The following is a 25119-nucleotide window of genomic DNA, read 5'->3' on the forward strand; positions in this document are numbered from 1 at the left end:
TTTTGTAGTTTTCACAATTTAAATAAATCTAATATAAGAACACATCATTGACGAGGATATCGTTGTTGTCTTATATATCACTTGTCTACTAACATATATCCTAACATAATGAATATTTTTTTTAGTGGAGGACAAGGGTTGTTGAAGCTGCCGACCGGATGTATTGAGTGGTATCTATTGAGACCCGCTAGTTTGTTCGAAGTATTTGTTGGATGATAATATGATTATGATTTATGAGTACGTAAATAATAGGAGATGGATGCATGCATGGAGAATCGATTATTGATAAATGTTAATATCTTTTAGATTATTCTAGTCTTCTAGAATCATATCTTCTTTTTCCATATCTTATGCTAATCTCGATCAATCACCCATTCTCCATCTCCCAATACCCAAAAACTCCTTAATCTACACCAAGTAGGAAATCTATCTCGAAGGAGGCACAAAAAAATAATGATTGCATGCTTTGGGATTCTTTCCGAGTACAGAGTACTATCCCGTCTAATACCAAAGGAACCGGTGGGGCAGACATCGGGTGAAGACTTTTCCAAGTACGAGACCGAAGAGAAGGTTGTAGGGGTAGCTGAGTTTATTTGAGAACTAACATATATTAGGTGGAGGGCAAAGGTAAACATATGCTTTGAGTAATGTAACCGTGGGATGACGATGCTCTATGTAAAAGCCAAGAGCCATTACAGTCCTACATGAGCTACCTTCGCAGTAAGGGATATACCCGAAACTTTAGGTCCATTAAGGCGTGTGATATCCAAGCAAAGTCCAATTATCATGCCAAAACAATTACCGGAGCCGAGATATGATGATATATATACATATATCTTACCTGTTCAGTATATATCTAAGTCATTATATTTATCATGTCGTATTAATTTGGAAGATAACTTTTGTTTTTGGTTCATTAACTCGGAACATGGAAACGTGTTATCTACGGGGAAAAAGAATAGAGACGAGACGAGACTAGACGTGTTATCTTGGTTGTAACAACATTAGTCTAAAAATTTATGGACGGAGGAGATTTTGACTTTCAAACCAACAGAACGTGTGATCATATTTCGGTTGGACATCCTAGATACATTAGGCGAAATTCGGCCTTCCCTCTTCTTTTTCTTGTTATTGGAATTTTGAAGTCACGTTATAAAATTTATGTGCTTTACATGCATTTTCCCGCAAACAAAAACACAAAGTCTTTGGTTTTTGGACTTTCGGTAGTAGTTCAAAATAGTTTTCACTGACGTATTGTTCTCGTCAAGATTATTGATTGGAGAAACGCCTTGTGAACAATATACAGTATGAAGTTATTGGAAGGGTGGTCCGATCCCTCGAACCGAAGGTGCTGGAAATTTTGTTTTCTATTACCAAAATGATTTAAAGGAATTGGATTACGAAATGATAAACGAACGAAAGAAACTAATATGACATTGAATATTTTGCCCAAAAGAATGAAAAAGAAAGTTTTGGGCAGCTTGAGTTATTCTTCGGAAAGGAGCCTCCAAATTCAACATCCCAAAATTGACTAATGGCCAATTTTTGAATCCGACATGTGGGGTGGGTCGTGCGTTATAAACACATTTACTGTTGGATTATGAACATCTCTATCTGCTCTCTTTGTCACAACTTAATTATGATAATTTGTCGTCGAGTTTGAAAGTTCTACACAAATTAGGTTAATTTTCCTTCTTACACCTTCTCAAATGATATATCATACTACAGTTATATAATTAACTTAATTCAGCAAATTAGCTAATTACATGAGTCGGAACATATGAGTTGGCCAGTAGCCCTCGTGTCGTCCTTATTTTACACAGAACGTGTCTGATGTCTCATGCATGACTCTCATTAACTTATTTAAAAAAACTTACAAGCTGAATTTATATTATAAAAAAAAAACAAACATAATTTATGCATGTTATTCGCCATCTCCAAACATAATAAATCAATTATCATTGGTCTGCTCATTTATTTTGTCCTTACATTATGTAATCTACACCTTAAAAAGAAAATTATTTATCACTCTGTTACATTTTAAATATTATTTAAAGGTTTTGGGCACACTATTAATAAATAATGTAACTTATTGTTTTATATTCAAACTTTATTTGGCCAATAACATAAACAACTGCATATTTTACAAAGGGTCACCAAAAAATAAATAAAAATATTTTTTAAATTTAATACTAATGTTTTGTTTTTTAAAAGTATTAAAATATAAATACTTTTACGAAAAAAGAAAAAGCAAAGTTGGATCAGAAGACTTTTCAAGATGAAACAAAAGCGAAAGGTGTGTCTCAGTGGTTCTAAAACGCATTAATAATGGAATGGAAAACTCAATAACACAGACATACGAAGAAGATAAGAGTTGTGTGGTCAAATCAAATCTTGAACATACAACTTCGACCGAAGGTGTTAAACGCATTTCATTTTGAAATTTTCTAATAAATCAACCAGAGTCTCCGGTCAAACCCAATCTTTGGTTTTTTTTTTGTTTTAAATTTATTGTCCAATATAGCAGCAAGAACCAACGACTATTGTACACAACATCTTCTTCATCCTTTGGTAATAAAACAAAACCTTCATATACCATACATAGTCTTCCTCTAGAGCAGAGTTCTGTCTGAATCCCTCATCCAAAAGTCAACTTGCCTGTCGCAATACCGACAAGAAGAAGAACCATACTTTCAGAACTTGAATTCCCCCACAAATAGGGTAGGAGACTTCTGATCCATCTCCTGAAACATGAAACCAAAGTCTTGATATCTTTTGCAGATCTGATAATACCGGAAAAACACACAAAGCTTGTAATCAGAACACTTATGGAGACTGTCTCTGTTTTGGTCTTCTTATTTCTCCTCCTTTTCGTGGCTGAAGCAAGGAGGACGAGCCAGAAAGCTTGCGAACATTTCACCTGCGGAGAACTCGACTTCAAGTTCCCTTTCTTTAAGACAGACATGCCGTCTCGATGCGGTCTTTTCAAGCTGAACTGCAGTGCAAATATTTCAGAGATACAGCTTGTAGAAGATGGGAAATGGTTTAAAGTCAAGAGCGTCTCTCAAGCCAACACGATAACCATCACCGACACGGAGCTTAACCAAAGCTTGCTATCCGGGAACTGCAGAGACTTGTCAAGCTTTTCTCTCCCAGATTCTCCATGGCTCCGCTTGACCACTTTGTACAAATGCAACAACACTAGTATGAAGAATGGTTTCAGTTATGCGAATTGCGGTGGAAATGGAAGCAGCTTGTACTATAAATTGGAGAAGGGTCATGATGTTTCTGGGTGTTCAGCTATCAAGGCTCCAGAGAGCTGGGTGATTCCAAGAAAAGGGAACCAGTATGATGTAAATGCTAGCTTCTCACTTCATATAGATCTGCCTCCTGGCTGCTTTGGCTGCCACAATCGAGGTGGAGAATGTAAGATGATCAAAGACAAGTATCAATGCCTTGGAGTAACCCAAGGTATGAGCACGATGACACATCTTCATTACTTCTGCAACTCTGCTTGCAAAACACTTGGCTATATGACTATAATTCGATTTCTACCACTTTGTTGCAGAACAAAAAAATTACCACGAGGAGATGAAGCTGGGATTAGGTAAAAAGAGATGTCCTTTTTTGTTCCATCTTTCTTCATGAAATACTCAATTTAAATCAGTTTCCTCTTTAATTGTTCATAGGAATCGGCGGACCTCTCATCTTAATAATCATCTTGATGGCACTCTATATCATCCATAGGATTTGCAGAAGGAAAGCTGGTCCAGAGCTCTCTAGAGACAACTCGAAATCTGACGTCGAGTTTAGCCATGTCTTCTTTAAGATACCAATCTTCTCCTACAAAGAACTTCAAGAAGCAACAAATAACTTCAGTAAAGAAAGATTACTAGGAGATGGAGGCTTCGGCACTGTGTATTATGGTAACATGATCAGTGCACTAACTTCTAGTAAAGTGCCACATCTCTCTATTAAGCTAATCTTTTCTTCCTTTTTCTTCTCTCAGGAAAAGTGCGTGATGGACGAGAAGTTGCAGTGAAGCGTCTCTATGAGCACAATTACAGAAGACTTGAGCAATTCATGAACGAGATAGAAATCCTCACACGTCTTCATCACAAGAATCTAGTCTCCCTCTATGGATGCACTTCACGCCGCAGCCGGGAACTTCTCCTCGTCTATGAGTATATTCCAAATGGCACAGTTGCAGATCATCTCTATGGCGAAAACCCGCCACACCAAGGCTATTTAACATGGTCAATGCGCATGAGCATTGCCATAGAAACAGCGAGTGCATTGGCTTACCTTCACGCTTCGGATATCATACACCGCGATGTCAAGACTACAAACATTCTGCTCGACGGGAATTTTGGAGTCAAAGTTGCAGATTTTGGGCTATCCAGGTTGCTCCCGAGTGATGTAACACATGTATCAACTGCTCCTCAGGGTACTCCGGGATATGTGGACCCTGAGTATCATCGGTGCTATCATCTAACTGATAAGAGCGACGTATATAGCTTCGGAGTGGTGCTTGTCGAGCTAATATCGTCGAAGCCTGCTGTTGATATAACCAGGTGCAAGAGTGAGATCAATCTATCAAGCTTAGCTATAAACAAGATACAGAACCACGCAACCCATGAGCTGATTGATCCGAATCTTGGATATGCGACGAATGAAGGAGTTACAAAAATGACTACAATGGTGGCAGAGTTGGCTTTTCAGTGCTTGCAGCAAGACAGTACAATGCGACCCACAATGGAACAAGTTGTCCAAGAGCTAAAGGGATTCCAGAATGAGGAGCAAAAATGTCAAAACTACGATTACAGAGAGGAGACAATAACTACACACCCTTCGCCACCAGATTGGGGCGAGAATGCGCTATTAAAGAATATGACATTCCCGCGTTCTCCAATCTCCGTGACTGACCAATGGACCAGTAAATCAACCACACCGAATACCAGCGCCTAAGAATTCTAGGATCCACCAGGTATAGGTTTCTTCGTAATTGTGTCAACGGAATGATAATAAGATGAGGCACAGAGTTGTGAACTGTAGGTACTGAGAAATTGCACATAGTGACATAACTTGAACTACCAATCACCAATTTTCTACGTCTAATTTTGTCTACTGTATGTAATGTTGACTCAAAAGGTATTTATAAAAAGAACAAAAAAATTGACTGTAAGAGTTAACTTGACTCACATTCACAGCTCCTTTATGATCTCAGTAGTATCTATCTACTGCTTTCAGGCCTCTTCTATTTAGTTAATCACCGGTACATTATCGGAATAAAAGGCAAGAGTCTAAGGCATCCAACAAAAATCTCTCTTACTGGAAGCACATGTCTTTCCTCAGTTGTCACATTGTTCCTTTAAAGTGCTAAAAGCTAGTATAACCTGGGGAGGAAGATCCATTACCTTGTGGTAAATGGAGCGCCAGTTTTAAGAAAGAACAAGGATATATATCTCTTCAAAGTTACAGTAGCCTCTAACATCTGCAATGCCAACAAAATTCCATCCAAAGCCCATATCCCTTTCTATAAACCCCACAACCTGCAAATTTGCACATAGAGAGTGTGAGATGGAGAGGGATCTCAAGTATAACTCAGAGAATACCTCAATGAATATCATCTTCAAATACCCGCTGATCATCAAAATTCAAAAGGGCCAAAAAGTATTTATTGATAGGTTACACATTTGTTAGAACGACAAGAAAAGGTTACAACTCGATTCCGCATGGGAAAAAATTACGAACATGGCATTGAAACAAAAAAACCTATGAAGCATGGTTCAAGTCTGAAAAAGCATTATTTGCTTCCAAGAGGGATATGGGGAGTGCTGATCTTATTAGATTGAGTTTGTGATTCTCTCAAACCCAAATCTTTATCTTCTTCTTCTCCTCGTCGACTAACTAAACTCTTTCTTTGTTCTTCTCTTTCGCAATCCTCCGACAAATTAGCCTCTGGTGGCACAACTTGTCGGAAAAATCTAAGCATCATCTCATATGTTGTAAATGTAATAACTGCTGATGGAGTTGTCCTCAGTAGGTTAGTGGCACATCCACGGTATAACCCAGGAATCCCTTCGCTTCTAAACACCTTTGTGATGCAATCAATGACTCCTGAATACTTAGTCTCAGCATTTCTCATTTGCCCTTGTTCTTGAAGCTTGGCCCTTATTACCTGTGGATGTAACATAAACCCATTTTATAGTTGGGTCAGTTAGTTATGAGCTTAATAGTAAGGTAAAGAGAGCACAAGAGAGAGGAAGAAGAGAGACCTCATGTGGGTAAGTCAACACAGAGGCGATCACTTTCGCGATTGAGGAGGCAATAGCAACATTCCCAGGACTCAGATTCTCCACAGATGTATTATCTGAGAACTTAAACTAGCTATGATCAGAAACTAGTTGGGGAGAGCACATGATTATGTAACAATATATACTGGAGGATCATGTCTTACCCATGTTGGCCATGTATTGCTTGATCTTTTCATAAGCTGGAAACTGGATCGCGACATGGCTTACTCCCGCCAAAGAAGGTAAAATGCCACTGTTCCAACACAGGAAAAGTAAACGATATAACTACTGTTTAACATAAGCACAAATCAAAAGAAAAAGGTGTTCACACTAACGGAAAATCCAGTTTCATTTAAGAAACTAACCTGTACAGCCCTCGCAATCCTTCTTCATGACAAATCCTGCTAAAAGCAGACATTACACTTTTATAAGGTACCACATCCGGCCTAATTCCTTGCGTCTGAGACAATGGCGAAGAGATTAGGTAAAGTATAATATGAGAAAAAAACCCAACATGTCTAGTAAAGCTGAAACCAAAGATAGAAGACAAAAGTTACCATTAATCTTGTCTTGACAACCCAAAGCGGATTAGTTGCAATAGATGTTGCAGCTCCAGCACCAGCCGCAGCTACCATGTTTGACCCGATACTAAGCTTGCCATCTATTAGGAAAACAGAAACAGTTGAAAGACAAAAAAATACAAAAGACTTGGTATAATTATTTGAGCAAGTGTATCAGATACTCTTCCGCTTAAACATAAGCAAAAACAAAGCATACAAAAAAGGTAATTTGTAAGTGATGAGAACCAACCACTTGACTGCAGCACATCCTTAAGCTTTCCATAAACTGAGAAGTAGACCTATGCGTAAAACCAGAATATTGATTACAGAAAGACCCAAAGTTCTCCTAAAACAGATGAATATCGATAACAAGACTTAATATCTCTCCAGGAAAAAAATGGTGGGCAGGTAATCTCTTTTTTTACAAGACAAATTCACTTGAAAAAAGAAAGCTAGGAAGAGAAAAGTGGTGCGTACAGCCCAGTTTGGGAGAAGAGCTATGATGGTAGGTGAAAGCCCTCGATACATTCCCCTAATTCCTTCATTCTTAACTATATTCTTCAGACTTGTAATGATTACTCCACCTGATATCTCAAACAGATGTAGCTTGTTAACACCTATCGGCATAGCTCTCATTAAGAGAGTCTTGAACAAACATGCAACAACTCCCACAGAAACAAAACTAGTTGCATAAACACAATCTCACATTAACAAATTAGATCTACAGCTACATCCACTACTTGTACTCTTAAGCAAATTTGAGCTCAGTTTGTAGCAAAATTACCTCTTTGACCAGAGGCTGGAGCTTCAGGGAGACCAAGAACCTGTAACCTTGTTTTGATCACATCTAATGGACAAACAAAAGTCGCCGCGATTGCACCTGAAAGTTCCCAAAAATCAAACCAGTCACACACCCCAAAAGAACCCATCTCTATCCACAAATGGAACAACACATATAAATCGAACTAACCAGCGGTGGCTCCTGCGCCGGCGTTTGCAGCAACCTCTCTAATACTCCGGTAATCAAAAGCTGAGTTCCCATGTTCAATCATCTTAAGAACCCTAGAATCAACTCAATTTGGGGGGAAATTTTCAAAGGAATTTGACTCAAAAATGAAAACGAGATCCAGCAGTAGATGATGAGAAACTCGGCCGCGCGAATCGATGGTTATATAGAGTTCCCGTCGTTCTTGACATTGACCCGACCCGTAGAAAAAACTGAAATTTGGTTGAAGAACGTGTAGACGGGTAAAGGAAGAGACTTTGTTGCGTACGATTTAGGCGGTCCCAAGTCCAAAACCACAAAGAGAAATGGGACCTTGAAATAATATTAATACTCTGATAAGATTGATTCCGATCGAAGAAGAGGAAGCGTCGTCACACTTGGTTTGAGATGACGTCACTCATCAGCAACAACACACACAACCCAAGATACACTTTTGCCTCTCTGCTCGATTGACTAAACAAACACTCTTTCAGAAGAAAGTGAAGTAATTAAACAAAAAACTGTAAAAAGCAAAACAGTTAATATAAAAAAAAAACTTGTTTTATACAGAAATTCCAAAAAATACAAACAAATTATCTATCTAACGAACAAAATTGTAATCTGATTATTGATTTTGATCAGGATTAATACGGAAAATTGAAGATCCCAATAATTGAAGAGTTTAACCGAATTAAACCAAGTTAAACCGCAATTTAACAGCTTATCCGATTTGGTTTCCGCTCAAACTTCAAAAACCAATGAAAACATTAGAAATGTTCATGGGCGACTTACCTACAACACCCATAAAGGCGAAGCAGACAGCTGAGCGGTCGCGTAAACAGTGAAGTATTAAACGGTCATCATTTTATTTGATCTCTGTGGATTTTTCAAAGCTAAGAAGAAGCTTCACACATTTGGAATTCAGATTCTGCAGAAATGGGTAATCCGAAACTTGCAATGATCATCAACAAGAACCTTAGCGACGAGTTCCTGGTCGAGAAGCAAAAACAGCCGGCGAAATTTGGGGATGAAGCGTATGATTGCTTCGTCGATTCCGATCTTTGGGACTTGCCGTCGACAAATTTACCGGTTCTAGAAGATGGAGTCAGGTCCGGATTTACACTCTCTGTACTCGAATCGTGCTCGGTGGAGGTTGATTTGATGAATTTTGACTTCGAATCCACCCTGATTCTGGTAAGTTACGAGTTTAGCACAGTGCTCCTTCTCACAAATTTTCATTGTTTTCTTCGAGTTAAAGCTTCCGAGTAAAAATGCAGCTGTTGGCGAATTTAGGGATTGGTTTAAGCGATGTAGGAGATTGGAGATTCGTCAGGTATGTAGAGGAGCCTGAGTTTGGACCTGGCCCCTGCGTCCGTACTTGTTTCATTGCCGGGAAGCTCTTGGATCATACAAATCGAAGTTTTCAAGGTTGCCCTTTATTCAATAGTATACAATCTTAGAGAAATAGCTTCTTGGTTCGAACATTAAGATATGGAAACTGAAAAGTAGACTGATATAGCATTACTTGATTCTTTGCAGACAGCTATAAGTGGATGTCCATGGAAGCATGCTTTGACTGTCTTATAGATGTTAAACCGGGAAGTGATCGTGTTGGGCCATTAGTACTACTCGGACTTGGCGATGATTCCCGTCAGTCCATGAAGCATAAGTTGTCATCTTCTCTGCCTATCCAGGTCTCTTGTTGCTATACTTGTCTTCTTCCAAGTGTTTTCAGGTTTAACTTTTTATAGAATCCCATTTTTTATATCTTTTTTAATCTCAGGAATATCCGCCTGGTGTTATGCTTGTGCCAATGCGTAGCAGGACACTGAAACCTTTCAAGACAACGAATTTGGTTGTGTTTGCTCCAGAAAATGGTTCAGGGGATCATCAAGGGGCTGATTTTGCAGCTCATGGGGATGCATTGATAGTGGATCCTGGATGCCTCTACAAACTCCACGTTGAGGTTTGTTAAGCTATGTGGTTTTTTTTCGCTCTTTGTAGTATATCCTTTTATTCTATTCAGAATGGTACAAAAAATCTTCTCATTATCTTAAACAATCTGGTCTTTACGTTTGTCAATCTAAACTACTCACAAATGCATTGGTTTCTCTTGACCAGCTTAAGAAAATCGTTGATGCGTTGCCTAGAAAGCTAATTGTCTTTGTTACACATCACCATCGTGATCACATTGATGGTAGGGATCTGGTGTTTTCCATCCTAGTTTGGTGGCTTCTTGTGTTTTTCTTCTTACCATCTCTTGAATATGAATCTAACTTATATTTCTCTTTGCCTATCATCTTCCTCTTGATATGTGTTTCAGGTCTTTCTGCTATACAAGAGAGCAATCCTGATGCTATTCTAGTGGCACATATCAAAACTAGGCATCGCATTGGTATCATTCTTCAATATTGTTTTCCATTTATGAGATCCAATTTCTTATGTCTGAATACTGTGTTGTTTCAGGTGGTTGGTCTGGTAACTATACCCCAGTTTCTGGAGGAGAAAACATCTATGTCAACGGACAGCGATTGACCGTCATTTTTGCTCCGGTACTTATCCAGCTATTTTAAATCCTTGGCAAGTCTCAGATTGGCTGCACAGATATAGGTATACGTTGTGATAAAGTCTTAACTAAGAAATATACTCCAGGGACACACAGACGGCCATATAGCACTACTTCATGTCTCCTCTCATTCGCTGATTGTTGGTGATCATTGTGTTGGGTAAGACATGTAACTTCAGAATTTTTTTGTTGCTATAGGCCAATTCAAGTCAGTGAAACTAGGTTGGCTCAAGAAATGTTAAATCACCATTTTTTTTTTTCAGTCAAGGAAGTGCTGCCTTGGACATCAGGGGAGGTGGTAACATGACAGTAAGTACTAACTACTAAGTATGCTCAGGCTGTTTTGTATTTTGAATAAATTTCAATGCCGAACTTAGTGTGTGAGGGTTGACCTGTAATAGTGTAATAGATTGGGATGCATTCTAGTAGCGTCGTACTTCAAAAATTTGCTCCTTCAATATTAGAAGTTCAGTAAGATAGTACTGCATATTTTTATTGGCTTGTTCGAAATTTCAAATTTGTTTAGTCATTTACCAATGTAAGGTCCTTATTTCCATTTTTGTCTGCAAGTTCCTTATTTTCCATTTCTCGTTTGCAGGAATACTTTCAGTCGACTTATAAATTCCTGGAGCTTTCTCCACATGTGGTGATTCCCATGCATGGAAGGGTCAATTTGTGGCCGAAGCACATGCTTTGTGGATATCTCGAGTATGAATAAGAATATGCTGTTGTGGAGAAATCTGAATTTTGAAAACCTGTTTATGTTAATATCTCGAGGGAACCTAATAAGGAGGAATGATCTTGTTTTCCAGGAATCGCAGAAACAGAGAAGAATCCATCCTAAAGGCCACTGAGGATGGAGCTCAGACGTTGTTTGACATAGTTGCCAGTGTGTACGCAAGTGTAGATCGGAGATTCTGGTGGGCTGCATCATCAAACGTAAGGCTGCATATCGACAATCTGGCTGTAGAAAACAAGTTACCAGAGGTAAAACTCATTTGTTTCTTTAATCCAAATGCATACAAAAAGATGGATCCTCAGGGAACAAACATGTCGCTAAAAGACAAACTCCGAAGGTTTATAGCAAAGTTATTACCACTCCTTCACTGCTTATTGTATTGAATTGGTCCAGGGATTCTCAATCCGGAAGTTCAAAGCAAGTTGCGGATTGCGTTTTGCTATACGGTGGACAGCGGGTTATATCAGTAGCCAGATACCATGCAAGATCAATAAGCAAGGTCTTATAATGTCACTGATAGCTGCAGGAGCTGGATATTTTCTTCTGTACACATCTAAAAGGAAGAATCAGATTGAATCTTGATGAGTAAGTGATGATAGTGAAGAATGGTAGGGATCTATAAATCTTACTATTACAAAAGTGAAGAATGGTAGGGATCTATAAATCATCATACTATTAAAAGGTAAGTAAATTTGGCAATATCCCGTTTTATGAACTTCCACTTCATTATTAGAGTATTAAAAACACTCAAAAAAATGGAAAGTTGACTTTTAACTTGCTTTATTAACTAATGTTACTAATGTACTAAGGAAATTCTTAACTGATGTTTAGATGAATAATGGAAACTTCTCAAATTCATTAATACAAAATATTTTTTAGTTGACATTTTTTTATCAAGGTAACTGCAGATTATTTTCTCGAGCAAAACATGTCCCAGGTAAAATTTGAAATCTTTTTTTTTTTCGTAATTAAAGCATAAGAATTTTAAGATTGAGCACCTATGTTGAAAACGCTATATTCAGTTTCTGTAGTTAAGATATTGGTTGGTTCTTCTAATCCAAATTCAACTCGGAAAACTAATCTCATGTAAATTAGTTTCTCAGTAATTCAACCAAAAAGAAAGTAAAAAATTACTGAGATTTATTATAGACCTAAGATAAATATCAAAGTAGCCAAATTTATAGAAATCCTATAAACAATCAAATTTCGACAAAAAACAAAAATCGGAATATTAATTTTAAAAAATTGACCTAGTAGAAGTGTAATTATAAACTTGAGAGGAGTAAACTCAAACCAAAACATAAAAAGGAAACAAAAGGCTTATAAGATGATAAACGGTTAAGATGAAAGATAAAAACCAACCGGACGGCTATTAAATCAGCGTCTAACTTGAAAAAAGGAAATGTTATAGAACCCGGGAAAAAAAATGTAAACCCCAAAGCACATGCGTATATTAGCGAACAATTTTAACAAAAATACCGAAAATACCCTCCGATCCAGTATAGATTTCCGAAAAAACTCTCTAAACTCTGCTATATAAACAAAAGCTTTGGCCCCTTCTCTGGCGGTATCATAACCAAAAAAAATAAGGAAAAAACCAAAGCCACCACCGCCGGCAACAATTTTATCCGGCGACTCTGAAGAAACAACGATTTCTCGTGCGAGAGAGAGAGATATTGTGATTCGTCGATCGGAATAGAGAGAAGAAGAAGAAGAGTAAGTGCAGCGAAATCAATGGTGTTTCCCGGTGAGACGACGACGACGAGACCTGAGCAAAGATCGAAGTCTCTTCACAATTTCCCTCTCCCGAACTTATGGGGTAACCAGAGACATCTCAAGTGCATGAAGATCGACTCTATCACCAGCAACAACGGTGGAGTCTCCGGCGGCGATCACCGACTACGGCGCCGATCTCCGCCTTTGAAATACTCCGATTCTTCCGTCTCGATCCCGTTTCGATTCGGGGGCTCTGATCAGCGCCGGAGCAGAAACGCAGCGTTTAAATCTGGGAGCGAGGAAGGGATCGAGGAGTTCAGGGTGAAGCTTATGTCGGATCTGAAGACGGTGAGGGATAAGATCACACAATCCATGTATCAAAAAGACGTAATCGAGGAGGAGGAGGAAGAGGAAGAAGAAATCGCCGGTTCCGGTTCCGGCTCCGGTTCAGGTTCCGGTCAAGAGAAGGAGATATCTCCGGTGAAGCCATGGAATCTAAGGAAACGAAGAGCAGCGTGTAAAGAACCGGTTTCGAACAGCTTGAAGAACCAAACCGATAAGGGAATCGCGATTGAGGAGGAGAGGGTAGTGGTGAAGCCATCGCCGTCGTTGAGAGGAGGAGGAGGCGGAGTGGTCGAAGCGGAGACGAAGAAGGTGCGTCCTAAGTTCGCTATGAGGCTAACGAAGAAGGAGATCGAAGAAGATTTCATTGGGATTTTTGGTCAGCGACCATCGCGTCGGCCTAAGAAACGGGCAAGAGCCGTTCAGAAAAATCTCGATGTAAGTTTCTCTGATTTTTGTGTTTCTTGAATTTGCTGATTTTTTTGAGTATTCGTGACTGAGAGAAATTTGGATTCTTTTTGGTGTATTTTTTTGCAGAGTTTGTTTCCTGGGTTGTATCTGACTGAAGTGACGCTTGATGCATATAAGGTTCCAGAAGAAACGAAGGTATCATCATCATCATCATCACGGATCAAAAAGCATTAAGACTTTTTTTTGTTTGTTTTGGTTTGAAAGATTCTGATTACTTTGTTGCTTTTTACAGAGATGATGATGATGAAGAATTTGAGGATTTGTAATTCAATTTTCCGTTGAAGTTTATCAATATTTGAATCTGGGTTAAGTTCTTGAAGCCTCCTTCGTTTTAATCTTTGATTTAATTCTTCTTCTTTCTTCCCAATTGGTTCTGAAATAATAAAAAATGTACAAAAAAAAAAGAAGTTATTGGGGATGTTTAGGTTCTTCCGGTTGATTAATACATAACATTAATGTTTCTTCATTCACTACAAAGGTTTCTTCTTTCTTTCTGAACAGATCTTTTAGCTATAATAAGTGTTCTTTCTCGATCTCTCTCGGATTCCTCACATGCGTGCTTAATTAAGTGTGATCTGCTTGCTGCCGATTAATTAGTGAAAGCAGCCGAGATTGATTTGTCTTTGAGTGACATTGTTGCACCGACAGAGGCAAAACCCATAAGAACTCTGTGTGTGTGAGATTTAGACAAGCAAAAGGCATTTGTCTTTTGTTTTTCCCTTTTGCTTCAAATATGTACTTGTGCATCAAAACTGGCAAAATGGAACAGAGTTGTTGTATTGGTTTGGTTCAATGTCCAGGAAGATGATGTTATACAATGTTTTTTTCCCGCGTTGGCTAGTTTTCCGCTTTATTGAGTTGAGTTTTGTTGACTCGTTCTTTGGCTGGTTCACTTCTTCCGGTTTGGTTGGTTTAGGTACAAGAATTGCCGTGCTTAACTTGGCTCTTTAAAGGTGGGGTTGTGGTTGACTTGCTCTTTACCACTATCACTATTATTCTATGGCCAAAACCTATATATGTACTCTTCAACTTTGTAAATAATCTGAAACTCAGGTCAGATCTGTTAAGAATTGTGGGCTTTTTAGACCCAAAAAAAAGAAAGATAGACGACAACCTTGGAAATGTTGGCTCTTTTGGTCTTTTAATATAATCAAATTCTTCGTCACGTTTGGTTTTAATTTAATAATCTACTTTTTTTTTTTTTTTTTTTTTTTTTTTGCAAACAAGAAATTTTAATACCTTCAATTCTCTTTTGCATCTTGATCAGCTTACAAATACAGAGTAACAGAGTGGTCCATTGGCAGAATAGCCCTTCAAGACAGGACTAATCTGAACCTGAATACTTATTTAGTGAACCTGTTCGTCTCTTCTTGGTTAAAATTGAATAAACGAATAATATGGAACCAACGTTGAGAGCCAAGATGAGCTTCCGAGTAGAAATGGATGTTTAGGTGAATATTTTGGGTGTTGAGAAGGGGACTTGTTTCCTTGAGAAGCAAGTTATTATCAAGGTTTAAGGTTTTGTTAGAGGAGATGCAGCAATCTCTGAGAACAATGATTATGGCATCTGTTATGGAAGTCATCTTCAACATCTGACACAGTTTCGAGAGCAGTTCCTTCAGTCTCTGCTTTCTTTACTACTCCTTTTTCCTTGCTAAAAAGTGTACAAATGAAGTCTTAATGAATTGCCCAAAGCCTCGTCTACCAGAAGTTACCACAAGAACATTCGCCATTTCGGAAATGATGAAACCTCTTCCTGTCTCTCAAGATTATGTCTCGCTGCACCACCCACGACAAGAACCTGAAGAAATTATGACAATCTCCACAAGTCCTCAAGTTCTTGAAAACCCTAATGGTTGTTCGCGGAGGAAGTTTCATTAGCCCAAACGCAACCGCGATCTTCTCACTATGAGTAGTCAACATATCTTCCTTGTGACCATTAGACTCTACGTCGTGCAACACAAAGCTCGTGTCTGGTACAAATCCGAGCCTCCTCATCTCTTTACCCAACTCTTGAAGATAGTTGTAAACAGCTTCTGCCTCTGGATGCGATGTATCATCCACCAAAAATGTATGCACTTGTGTCTCCACTTCAATCCAACTACAAGCCACTTCCTTTTTGACCCCTCGATCCCGCATTAGTTTACGTACCCTTGCCACTTCATCCCACTGGCCAGTAGCTGCGTACATGTTAGATAAGAGCATGTAGGTCCCATCATGTTCTGGTATGAGATGGAAGAGTTTGTCTGCAGCAATGATCCCTAGTTCCATGTTTCCATGGACTCTGCAACCAGAAAGAAGAGCTTCCCAGATTTCTGCAGTAGGATCAAAAGGTAATGATTTGATTACACTTTCCGCATCAGAGAATTTCCCAGATCGACAGAGCAAATCGATAAGTCTTGCATAATGATCTACACCAGGAGGTATACGGTAAATAGTTTCCATCGAATCAAAATATTTCCTTCCCTGGTCTACTAAACCCGCGTGACTACATGCTGTCAAAACTGTAAGCAATGTAATCCGATCAGGTCTTATCCCTTCCTTCAACATCTCCTCATACACATCTACTGCTTCAGCACCATGTCCATGCTGTCCCAGAGCAGCAATCAAAGCATTCCAAGAAACCGAATCCAAACATGGAATAGTTCGAAAAACCTGTCGAGCTTCGTCCACAACTCCGCATTTAGCATACATAGTAATGAGAGCATTTCCAGCAGAAAGGCTCGAGTCAAACCCTATTTTAACCAATTGGGCATGGAACTGTTGCCCATTGCAATATGCACCCAGCACGGCACATGATTTGATTGCCCCAGAAAAAGCGTAATCACAAGGCTCGAAACCTTCTTTCTTCATACAAGAAAACAACTTCAGACCTTCTTCTCCAAACCCGTTTTCGGCTAACCCTGATATCATTATCATCCAGGTAAGGATATTCTTCTCTTTCATCTCTTTGAAAATCAACTTCGCCTCACCTATATGCCCAGAACTAACATACCCTGATAACAAAGCGTTCCAAGAAACCAAGTCTTTTGCTGGCATTTTCTCGAAAATGGCCCTTGCCTCATCAAATTTACCGCATTTGTAGTATAACGAAACTAGCGAATTGTCAAAATGAAACGAGAAGTCCTCCCTTCTTAATACATAAGCATGAACTTGCTTTCCCAGCTGAAGCAATCCAGCAGTGGCACACGCCCTTATAACACTAGGATATGTAAACTCGTCAAGCTCAATTCCCGATGAAACCATCCTTCTAACCATCTCCAATGCCTCCTGATACAACCCGCGATTAACATAGCCAGAAATCATAGCATTATAAGCAACCACCTTCATATTCTCGTCCATCACCTCAAGCAGTTCTTTCCCTAAATCAAAACAACCATTCTTTACATAACCCGTAATCATAGTTGTCCATGACCTCTCATCTTTCTCAGGCATCTCATCAAACACTTTTCTAGCCGAATGTAACAGAGACGGCGAAGAAGCACATTTCGAATACACAGACACCAGAGCATTCGAAACCGACGTGATAGAACCAGCACCAGATTTCAGAGCTGCAGCATGAAACTGCAGACATTGCTTCTCCTCTTCGACAACTAGAGCTAAAGCGGCAAGAACACTCGCGAAAGTGAAGTTATCGGGTTGGAACCCTTCGTGCTTCATCTTACAAAACAGTTTAATAGCAGAGTAGCCATCATTGTTATGAGAGAAGCCAGTGATCATCGCATTGTACATCACAGTGTCTCGCATACTCACTGAGGTTTCCTCGAAAACCCCTCGAGCGAGAGTGATGTCCCCTGAAGCACAGTATCCAGATACCATGGTGGTTCTCGCGATTTTATCTGGTTCAGAGATTTCGTCGAACAATTCACGTGCATAACGAAGCTCTGACGATTTACAGTAAACATCAATCAAACGGTTCAGGATATGGGCACGCGGCTGGAACCCGAAAGTAATGATATTGGCATGAACGGCTCGCGCGAGTTGCAGAGACGTTCGTCTGATAGGTAAACAGAGACGGAGATTCGCGGCGTAGCGGTTGGCGATGGCTCGGACAAGGTCTGGATTCGGTTGCATTTCATATTTATGGTTCGGTTCGATTGTACCAAATTTATCTCCTTTTTTTATATCAAGCCAGCTTCGGTTTAAATTCAATCTGGTTTAGATATCCTCCCATTACTTTGGTTACATATGGTTAACTGTAAAACCATAGAAGAGATCATCGTCTCCTCCACACACCATTAGCATTTTAAAACCCTAAAGAGGTCTCATTTCTCGGTTCTGTTACTTTGTCAGTTTCGGCGCCATGGTTCTCAAAGACGGTAACTCCGAGAAATCTCTTGAGCTCTTTCTCAGCATTGGTTTGGATGAGAGAACAGCGAGCAATACCATAAACAACAACAAGGTCACCTCCAATCTCACTGCCGTTATACACGAGGTGTGTTCTCTCTCTCCCTCTCTCATCCCCCTTGTTCTTCTTCTCTCGCTATTGATGTTCTTGTTGTTCGAGATTGCCTCTTGTTTTATCTGATGGATATTGGATAGAAGAGGACTAAGTTTTGCATTTTCGTTTGAGAAACTATAACCTTCTGTTATTCTGTTGACTAGATCCAATCCTTAGTTTGATGATTTATACTCCTTTGCATGTTTGTTTCTGTTGGAAATTTGATCACTTGCCAATACAATTGCATTATTGAGAAACTCTTTTTTTAACGAGGCTTTGACTTGTGTACAGGCTGCTGTCACTGATGGTTGCGATCGAACTACAGGAAACTTGTTGTACTCGGTGAGATATATTTCTGATTTAGTTAATTGAAAGCTTTTGTAGTATTTCTTTTTTTGTCAATGCTTATATGAAACTTAATTGAGTTTATATTCTCTTTGCAAATCATGTGTAACAGGTCGCTACTAAGTACCCTGCAAATGCTCTTGTGCATCGTCCTACATTGCTCAAGTACATTGTTACCTCTAAGGTTTGTATATGGCTAGTGGCTCCTTGAATGTAATCTGCGGGAACTTTCAGTAATTGGGTTAGGTTTTCTTTTCTATACGGGCGAACATTGTTTTCATTTTCTCTGTTTGATGAATCCGCAGATTAAAACTCCTGCCCAGTTGGAAGCTGCATTTTCGTTTTTTGCCAATACTGGTTCTGAGGATTTCAAGCTAAATGAATTTGAAGAGGCATGTGGTGTTGGTAAGAACTTTTGTGTATGCATTTATGAGCTTGGATTAAATATCTTTCTTTAATGCCAACGTTTGTAGGGATTCTATTTTACTTTGTTAACCCAGTGCTTTGAGATTACATTTTGTTGTGTCTTTCCATGGATTTGGAGATGATATCTTTATTATTGCTTTGGAACAGGGATTGAAGTTTCTCCAGAAGATATTGAGAAAGCAGTTAACAAAATCTTTAAAGAGAATAATAAAACAATCTTGGAGCAGCGCTACCGAACTAATGGTTAGTGTTTTGCTCTATGCCTCACTGTCTAAGGCATTCGGGTTTATCTGAAGTATATCTACAGTTGCTCTGATTCCCAATAATTTTTCACACAATCAGCTTATTCTGTTTCTTGGTTTAATGATGGATTTATATTGTGTAGTGGGTGAATTATTTGGACACGTCCGGAAAAGTTTGCCATGGGCAGATCCTAAGATTGTAAAGGTGCGTTTACATTTTTTTAGCATCCTGTCTTCTATGCTAGTCACAAACGATATTGTAGTTTTCTCATCTAGTCTTATGTCTGCAATAGAAACTCATAGATGAAAAAATGTTTGAACTGCTTGGTGAGAGAACTGCTGCTGATAATGAAAAACCCACCAAAAAGAAAGAGAAGAAGGAGAAGCCTGCCAAAGTAGAGGTGATTGGAGGGTTTATTTTTTTTTTCCTGTTGTGTATATTGTGGTTTGAATTCTTAATCTACGTGGCTTATCTTTAGGAAAAGAAAACTGTTGTGGAAGCCACCCCAGAGCCATCTGAAGAGGAGCTTAATCCATATACTATATTCCCTCAGCCAGAGCAAAATTTTATGGTAACATCTGCTAATTTATTGATATTTTCATGTTCACGTTCTACACATTTGAATCCTCTTCCATTGATAATCATACATCTAGTTGTTGATTCAGTGATTATAATAGTAGAAAAAGGATGATCTGTATTGCTTTCCTTTCTGTTATAGCAATGTGTAACAAACTTCTTATAACATGTTTGATATTGCATTCTCATTTTGTCATGGGTGAATTCATATCTAGCATGTAAAGTCTTCTGTTATTTTATACTCTCAGGTTCATACCGAAGTGTTTTTCAGTGATGGCTCGATTCTGAGATGTAGCAATACAAAGGAAGTGCTTGACAAACATCTCAAAGTGACTGGAGGGAAAGTTTATACCCGGTTTCCCCCTGAACCAAATGGTTATCTACATATTGGACATGCTAAGGTAAAAAATACATGATATGAGGTTTTGAGATATTTTGCATGATGATGTATGATTGGTAGGGGCGATAGTTATATGTTCATTTCCAATGCTTGTACTTCCAGGCTATGTTTGTTGATTTTGGTCTTGCAAAGGAGCGAGGGGGCTGCTGTTATCTAAGGTAAATATTCTTGTTTGCTTTAACTGGGGTTTCTTACATCCTTGCATTTCCATAACGATCCTTGTTTCTTTAATAAGGACAATGTTCATGTTTCCTTGAAAATCTGGTTTTCAGGTATGATGATACAAATCCTGAGGCAGAAAAGGAAGAGTACATTAATCACATTGAAGAAATTGTTAATTGGATGGGTTGGGAACCTTTCAAGGTATAGTCAGTTCTTTTGCATGGAATGCTCATTGTTAATTACTGTGTTTAAACTCATCTGACATTTACCATTGTCTTTTTTCTAGATTACGTACACCAGTGATTACTTCCAAGAACTGTATGATTTGGCAGTGGAGTTGATTCGAAGAGGTCATGCTTATGTCGATCATCAGGTTGAATTAAATTTGAACTTTCTGATATAGAAATTTCTACTGTTTTTTCCAATTAATTCACATTACTGCAACGTAATCCACACATAAAACGTATCATATTGAATGATTGTTTTATACTTTCAGACTGCGGAGGAGATAAAAGAGTACAGAGAGAAGAAAATGAATAGCCCCTGGAGGGACAGACCTATTGAAGAATCTCTAAAACTTTTTGACGAAATGAGACGAGGTATGATTGAGGAGGGAAAAGCTACACTAAGAATGAAGCAAGACATGCAGAGTGACAATTTTAATATGTATGACCTTATTGCCTATCGAATAAAGGTAAGTGATTCTAAAATTATCTCTGGTTACATAAATAGGCTCTCCCCTGTCGTTTGCTGTCTGACTTGTTTATATGCTTTTCAGTTCGCACCTCATCCTAAGGCTGGTGACAAATGGTGTATCTATCCGAGTTATGATTATGCCCACTGCACTGTTGATTCTCTTGAGAATATAACACATTCGGTTTGTTCCTTTGTACCTCTTTTGGCTATTTACAGCATGACTTAATATAACTTTAGCAGCTGCATTTTGTGACCCACTATTTACTTTCTGTATTAGAAAATCCCTTTTTGGTATATAAAGCAACTACTTCTTTAAAAACTATTGCTGTGGTTCTGACTTTTTCTTTTATCTGCACCATTGTAGCTCTGTACTCTTGAATTTGAAACCCGGCGTGCATCATACTATTGGTTGTTACATTCCCTAAGTCTCTACATGCCATATGTGTGGGAGTATTCACGGTTAAATGTCACAAACACAGTAATGTCTAAGCGTAAGGTTGGTAAATTACTCAACTTGTCTGTCAACAACTTCTAAACATTTTATGCAGAGAATCAATGCTGGTTGTATCATTTTTCTTTTCTATTGCTGCAGTTGAATTACATCGTGACAAACAAGTATGTTGATGGTTGGGATGATCCACGTCTTTTGACACTTGCTGGCTTGAGGCGGAGGGGTGTGACTTCAACTGCGATTAATGCATTTGTACGAGGAATTGGAATTACTAGAAGGTTTGCTATATAGATATCTCATATCATACTATTTGGCATATGTCACTTATCTTCGTTAAATTTGCTCTCTATTGTTCTTTTTTGAAGTGATGGTAGCATGATACATGTGAGTCGTCTTGAGCATCATATTAGAGAGGAATTGAATAAAACAGCTCCTCGCACCATGGTGGTCCTTAATCCTCTTAAGGTGGTCATCACCAACTTGGAGTCAGACAAGATTATAGAGCTTGATGCCAAAAGGTGGCCTGATGCTCAGAACGATGATCCCTCAGCATTCTACAAGGTGAACCATTGTTTCACATATATGAGTTTTCTACACACAATGGAACATTTTCCTGTTTTCTTCATTTTTTCTCTGGGTTGTTGATCTAGGTACCGTTCTCTAGAGTTGTATATATAGACCAATCTGACTTCCGGATGAAGGATTCAAAGGATTACTATGGGCTCGCCCCTGGTAAATCAGTCTTGCTAAGGTATAGAAGAGGACACTGACATTTTTCATTATTACTATATGGCTTTGAATTTGATTCATTTGTGACAAAACTGCTTTCACCCTTTGCAGATATGCTTTCCCAATCAAGTGCACGAATGTTGTCTATGCTGATGACAATGAAACAGTTCGTGAGATTCATGCGGAATATGACCCTGGGAAAAAATCAAAGCCAAAGGTTCGTTTCTTTAGCCATTTTTAGAATTTCTGCAGTTTTGTGGCTCTTCTTAACCTCACCTTCTTTTTCTGCAGGGGGTTCTACACTGGGTTGCTGAATCTTCCCCAGGAAAGGAGCCGATAAAGGTTGAAGTCCGATTATTTGAGAAACTATTTAACTCCGAGGTATTTATCATTCTCTAGCTTCTGTTGTAGTTAGTAACAAAGAGACTTTTCCCTGGACTAAAAATCTTATATAATCATTACAGAACCCAGCTGAACTCAACGATGATTGGCTCACTGACATTAACCCAAACTCCAAAGTGGTAATTTCTGGTGCGTATGCTGTATCAACCCTTAAAGATGCTGCTGTCGGGGACAGATTCCAGTTCGAGAGGCTAGGTATTTTCTGATTCATGATCATAAATAGTGCTTGCAATTCTAGATGAACCGACACACACACACGGTAGAGATTTTAACAATAACTTGTGATGCATTAGGTTATTATGCGGTGGACAAGGACTCTGAGCCAGAAAACCTTGTCTTTAACCGGACGGTCACACTCAGGGATAGCTATGGAAAAGGTGGAAAGTAAAACAACTCACACCCATATGAAACAGTTTGTTTGGTCAAGACTCCCCCAAAAAGGATCTATAACAGTAAATGAAATCGTTGGTTTGATACGCACGTTGTGTAACAATTTAGTTTTTCTTGTTTCTTGAATTGGTCAAAAACAAAAACCATATCATCATGTTTCTTCTTCCTTAAAGGTTTTATCTTCAGATAACAAGATGCGGAAATCTCTCAGCCAGATGGCTTACAGAGAGATATGTATTGGTGTCTTTGTGCATGTGATTTTTGATTTACTGAAAATCGAAAAAAGCAAGTGTGTGATGGGATTGTGATAGGTTTCAACGTGTGATGCTTCTCATTCTCCTGCACATCATTAAATTCATTATCCTCTCGTCACCATGCACACTAAAAATATTGGTTCTGAAATTCCTATGGAAGCACATTTTTTTAACTGCATGAATATCATAGAAAGAGAATCAAAAGGTTGTAAAGGAAGAAGATGGAATATTTAGGGATTAAGGAATAAGGTGCTTTCGCGATAAGGACAATTGGTGATAATACTTCATGAAATATGTAATAAAATCGAGTCTGAAACAGCCATCTACGTTACATGTGAAGATATATATACACAAGTTACACGAGCTAATATTCTCAGCAAATTCTTGCACAACATTAACTAAAAAGAAAATGAAAACAATGTATATAGGAAACTCACATATAGAAGAGCATGTATAAAATTATAGCTAAGAGTATATGGAAGTCCAATGGTTCGGTTTTACTTGAGGTGTGATTTGAGTGATTTGAGTGTGCCAAAAATTTACTGTTTCTTGAGCAACATTTGAATTAGGTGATTCGCATGTTGATAATTTTACAAGGTCACTAAATTTGACTGATTACTATTCCGATAACACCTACCATTATAAAGACATATACGACTCTCCAACGACATTAATTATTGAACCAACTTATATAATTTGACCATCTAGCAGAGTAACAGTTGATTGCTTATTAATTTTCTCCATCTTTGTTGGATTCTCCCCCGGAACAACCGGTCGTGATTTTCTAGTAGACTAAACCAATCTTTTATCAAACTTGTCACCTACAACAAATATATGTAGCTTTTATCTCGTATTTAATCTGATACACAAATGTGATCCATTTATAACTTAAAATTATTGGAGATGAGAAGGAGACAAAGCATGCAAAGTCTTTCATCTCCAAAGAAAAGTATTTTAATAAATGTATGTACTCTCGTGTCTTCTTGCCCTCTAAAATTTTAATTCAAAAGTTTATAATTGCCCCCCTTGGGTCCAAATCATTCTAAAGCAAACTTCTATGAACTGACCTCGAACTGTGTATGTTAAATTTGAAAGTAATCAAGAATAATTACCTTTAAAGAATACAAGATTATACACTTCATAAGTGAAAATAAAAGCTATCTATCTCATTCAAGTTAAAGCTCTTGGCGTGGGACTGTATAGGTTCCACTAGTTTTGTATTTATTATCATTTTTGAAGCCACATACATGATTATCGATTGGCGGTGGACAAACTCCTCTTATGTGTAAATGCAGTCAATTTTTACGTTTTTGATGTATCATATCAAATTTAATAAGATTCCATCAAATTTATATTCCCAATAGGTAAATTGAGTGCTTTTTTTGTGTACTAACTTCTTCTTTTGATGTTAAACTTTTTACTAAACAAAATATGGAATTATAGAAGGTTGCTATCTTGTTTTTGGTCGAGGCATGCATACAAAAAAAAAATGAAGTAAGTATAGTTACGTATGTCTTTGGTTCGAATATAACTTTACATGGTTCCTAGAAGTTCCCAAGGGTTAGAAGTTAATTTATCAATTTAGATCGAACTGTTTTTCTAGAAGATTATAACAATTAGAGAACAATCGTATAATATTCTTTAAAACAAACTAATCATATAATGCCAAACCAATGTGTACTTAATTGCAATAATTATATTAATTGAAAGCATAAATAAACTTACCATGCACACGTCTAATTTTCTAATGAGATAAAACAATCAATCGTTTTCTAGAATCTTGACTATCATTCCGTCATTATCTCGGATCTAACATCGTGTATTCCCTTAATTTTAAATTCTTTCGCATATGTAGAAGAGAGATTAGATTTGTACTCCTTCATAAGATCCAAACTAACGAAATTGAGAGCTATTTAATATTCAAAGATT

The 25119-nt window shown here is 38.2% G+C and overlaps 6 protein-coding genes across 6 annotated transcripts; 4 read left to right on the forward strand and 2 right to left on the reverse strand.

Moving 5' to 3' along the window:
- The first annotated feature begins 2339 nt into the window (after positions 1-2339).
- Positions 2340-5201, forward strand: LOC17900628 (LEAF RUST 10 DISEASE-RESISTANCE LOCUS RECEPTOR-LIKE PROTEIN KINASE-like 1.1). Its single transcript, XM_023789370.1, has 4 exons — positions 2340-3471; positions 3569-3607; positions 3690-3926; positions 4010-5201. The coding sequence occupies exons 1-4, from the start codon at positions 2829-2831 to the stop codon at positions 4966-4968; spliced, it is 1878 nt and encodes a 625-aa protein (XP_023645138.1). The 5' UTR covers positions 2340-2828; the 3' UTR covers positions 4969-5201.
- A 421-nt stretch (positions 5202-5622) lies between these two features.
- LOC17896665 (nicotinamide adenine dinucleotide transporter 2, mitochondrial) lies at positions 5623-8320 on the reverse strand. The gene is made up of 9 exons (XM_006304907.2): positions 7827-8320; positions 7641-7736; positions 7334-7440; positions 7107-7155; positions 6854-6957; positions 6662-6756; positions 6461-6549; positions 6279-6373; positions 5623-6181 (listed from the first exon to the last, which is right to left on the reverse strand). The coding sequence occupies exons 1-9, from the start codon at positions 7906-7908 to the stop codon at positions 5807-5809; spliced, it is 1092 nt and encodes a 363-aa protein (XP_006304969.1). The 5' UTR covers positions 7909-8320; the 3' UTR covers positions 5623-5806.
- Positions 8321-8584: 264 nt separating this feature from the next.
- Positions 8585-11920, forward strand: LOC17900655. The gene is made up of 13 exons (XM_006306320.2): positions 8585-8687; positions 8767-9035; positions 9119-9269; positions 9381-9535; positions 9625-9807; positions 9963-10038; positions 10165-10236; positions 10308-10393; positions 10494-10567; positions 10671-10716; positions 11006-11115; positions 11220-11394; positions 11540-11920. Exons 2-13 carry the CDS (start codon positions 8778-8780, stop codon positions 11726-11728), a joined length of 1575 nt encoding a protein of 524 aa, XP_006306382.1. The 5' UTR covers positions 8585-8687; positions 8767-8777; the 3' UTR covers positions 11729-11920.
- Positions 11921-12705: 785 nt separating this feature from the next.
- LOC17900181 lies at positions 12706-14210 on the forward strand. Its single transcript, XM_006304028.2, has 3 exons — positions 12706-13642; positions 13742-13810; positions 13908-14210. The coding sequence occupies exons 1-3, from the start codon at positions 12881-12883 to the stop codon at positions 13911-13913; spliced, it is 837 nt and encodes a 278-aa protein (XP_006304090.1). The 5' UTR covers positions 12706-12880; the 3' UTR covers positions 13914-14210.
- A 711-nt stretch (positions 14211-14921) lies between these two features.
- Positions 14922-17749, reverse strand: LOC17898216 (pentatricopeptide repeat-containing protein At1g25360). The gene has a single exon (XM_006306740.2). The coding sequence runs from the start codon at positions 17747-17749 to the stop codon at positions 15377-15379; it is 2373 nt and encodes a 790-aa protein (XP_006306802.1). The 3' UTR covers positions 14922-15376.
- LOC17896671 (glutamine--tRNA ligase, cytoplasmic) lies at positions 17714-23221 on the forward strand. Its single transcript, XM_006303846.2, has 23 exons — positions 17714-17731; positions 17969-18110; positions 18408-18458; positions 18574-18645; positions 18767-18866; positions 19035-19130; positions 19273-19334; positions 19423-19530; positions 19609-19701; positions 19955-20107; positions 20209-20264; positions 20379-20469; positions 20555-20641; positions 20765-20962; positions 21047-21145; positions 21329-21460; positions 21557-21693; positions 21781-21976; positions 22066-22166; positions 22256-22361; positions 22436-22525; positions 22609-22741; positions 22840-23221. Exons 1-23 carry the CDS (start codon positions 17718-17720, stop codon positions 22932-22934), a joined length of 2412 nt encoding a protein of 803 aa, XP_006303908.2. The 5' UTR covers positions 17714-17717; the 3' UTR covers positions 22935-23221.
- The last annotated feature ends 1898 nt before the right edge of the window (positions 23222-25119 follow it).

The sequence above is a fragment of the Capsella rubella genome, unplaced genomic scaffold (assembly GCF_000375325.1).
Source record: "Capsella rubella cultivar Monte Gargano unplaced genomic scaffold, Caprub1_0 scaffold_1, whole genome shotgun sequence".
NCBI lineage: Eukaryota > Viridiplantae > Streptophyta > Magnoliopsida > Brassicales > Brassicaceae > Capsella > Capsella rubella.

What these genes read in the sequence shown, in the direction of transcription:
- LOC17900181 (XM_006304028.2), top strand. Translation starts at nt 12,881, where the DNA reads ATGGTGTTTCCCGGTGAGACGACGACGACGAGACCTGAGCAAAGATCG. An exon ending in CCGTTCAGAAAAATCTCGAT is followed by an intron (nt 13,643 to 13,741) that starts GTAAGTTTCTCT and finishes ATTTTTTTGCAG; the next exon opens with AGTTTGTTTCCTGGGTTGTA.
- LOC17900628 (XM_023789370.1), top strand. Translation starts at nt 2,829, where the DNA reads ATGGAGACTGTCTCTGTTTTGGTCTTCTTATTTCTCCTCCTTTTCGTG. An exon ending in GGAGATGAAGCTGGGATTAG is followed by an intron (nt 3,608 to 3,689) that starts GTAAAAAGAGAT and finishes AATTGTTCATAG; the next exon opens with GAATCGGCGGACCTCTCATC. An exon ending in CTTCGGCACTGTGTATTATG is followed by an intron (nt 3,927 to 4,009) that starts GTAACATGATCA and finishes TTCTTCTCTCAG; the next exon opens with GAAAAGTGCGTGATGGACGA.
- LOC17900655 (XM_006306320.2), top strand. Translation starts at nt 8,778, where the DNA reads ATGGGTAATCCGAAACTTGCAATGATCATCAACAAGAACCTTAGCGAC. An exon ending in CATCTTCTCTGCCTATCCAG is followed by an intron (nt 9,536 to 9,624) that starts GTCTCTTGTTGC and finishes TTTTAATCTCAG; the next exon opens with GAATATCCGCCTGGTGTTAT. An exon ending in TGACCGTCATTTTTGCTCCG is followed by an intron (nt 10,394 to 10,493) that starts GTACTTATCCAG and finishes AATATACTCCAG; the next exon opens with GGACACACAGACGGCCATAT.
- LOC17898216 (XM_006306740.2), bottom strand. Translation starts at nt 17,749, where the DNA reads ATGCAACCGAATCCAGACCTTGTCCGAGCCATCGCCAACCGCTACGCC.
- LOC17896671 (XM_006303846.2), top strand. An exon ending in GCAGCGCTACCGAACTAATG is followed by an intron (nt 19,131 to 19,272) that starts GTTAGTGTTTTG and finishes TATATTGTGTAG; the next exon opens with TGGGTGAATTATTTGGACAC. An exon ending in TTATTGCCTATCGAATAAAG is followed by an intron (nt 20,963 to 21,046) that starts GTAAGTGATTCT and finishes TATGCTTTTCAG; the next exon opens with TTCGCACCTCATCCTAAGGC.
- LOC17896665 (XM_006304907.2), bottom strand. Translation starts at nt 7,908, where the DNA reads ATGATTGAACATGGGAACTCAGCTTTTGATTACCGGAGTATTAGAGAG. An exon ending in TTGTCAAGACAAGATTAATG is followed by an intron (nt 6,757 to 6,853) that starts GTAACTTTTGTC and finishes CCATTGTCTCAG; the next exon opens with ACGCAAGGAATTAGGCCGGA. An exon ending in TGTTGACTTACCCACATGAG is followed by an intron (nt 6,182 to 6,278) that starts GTCTCTCTTCTT and finishes TTACATCCACAG; the next exon opens with GTAATAAGGGCCAAGCTTCA.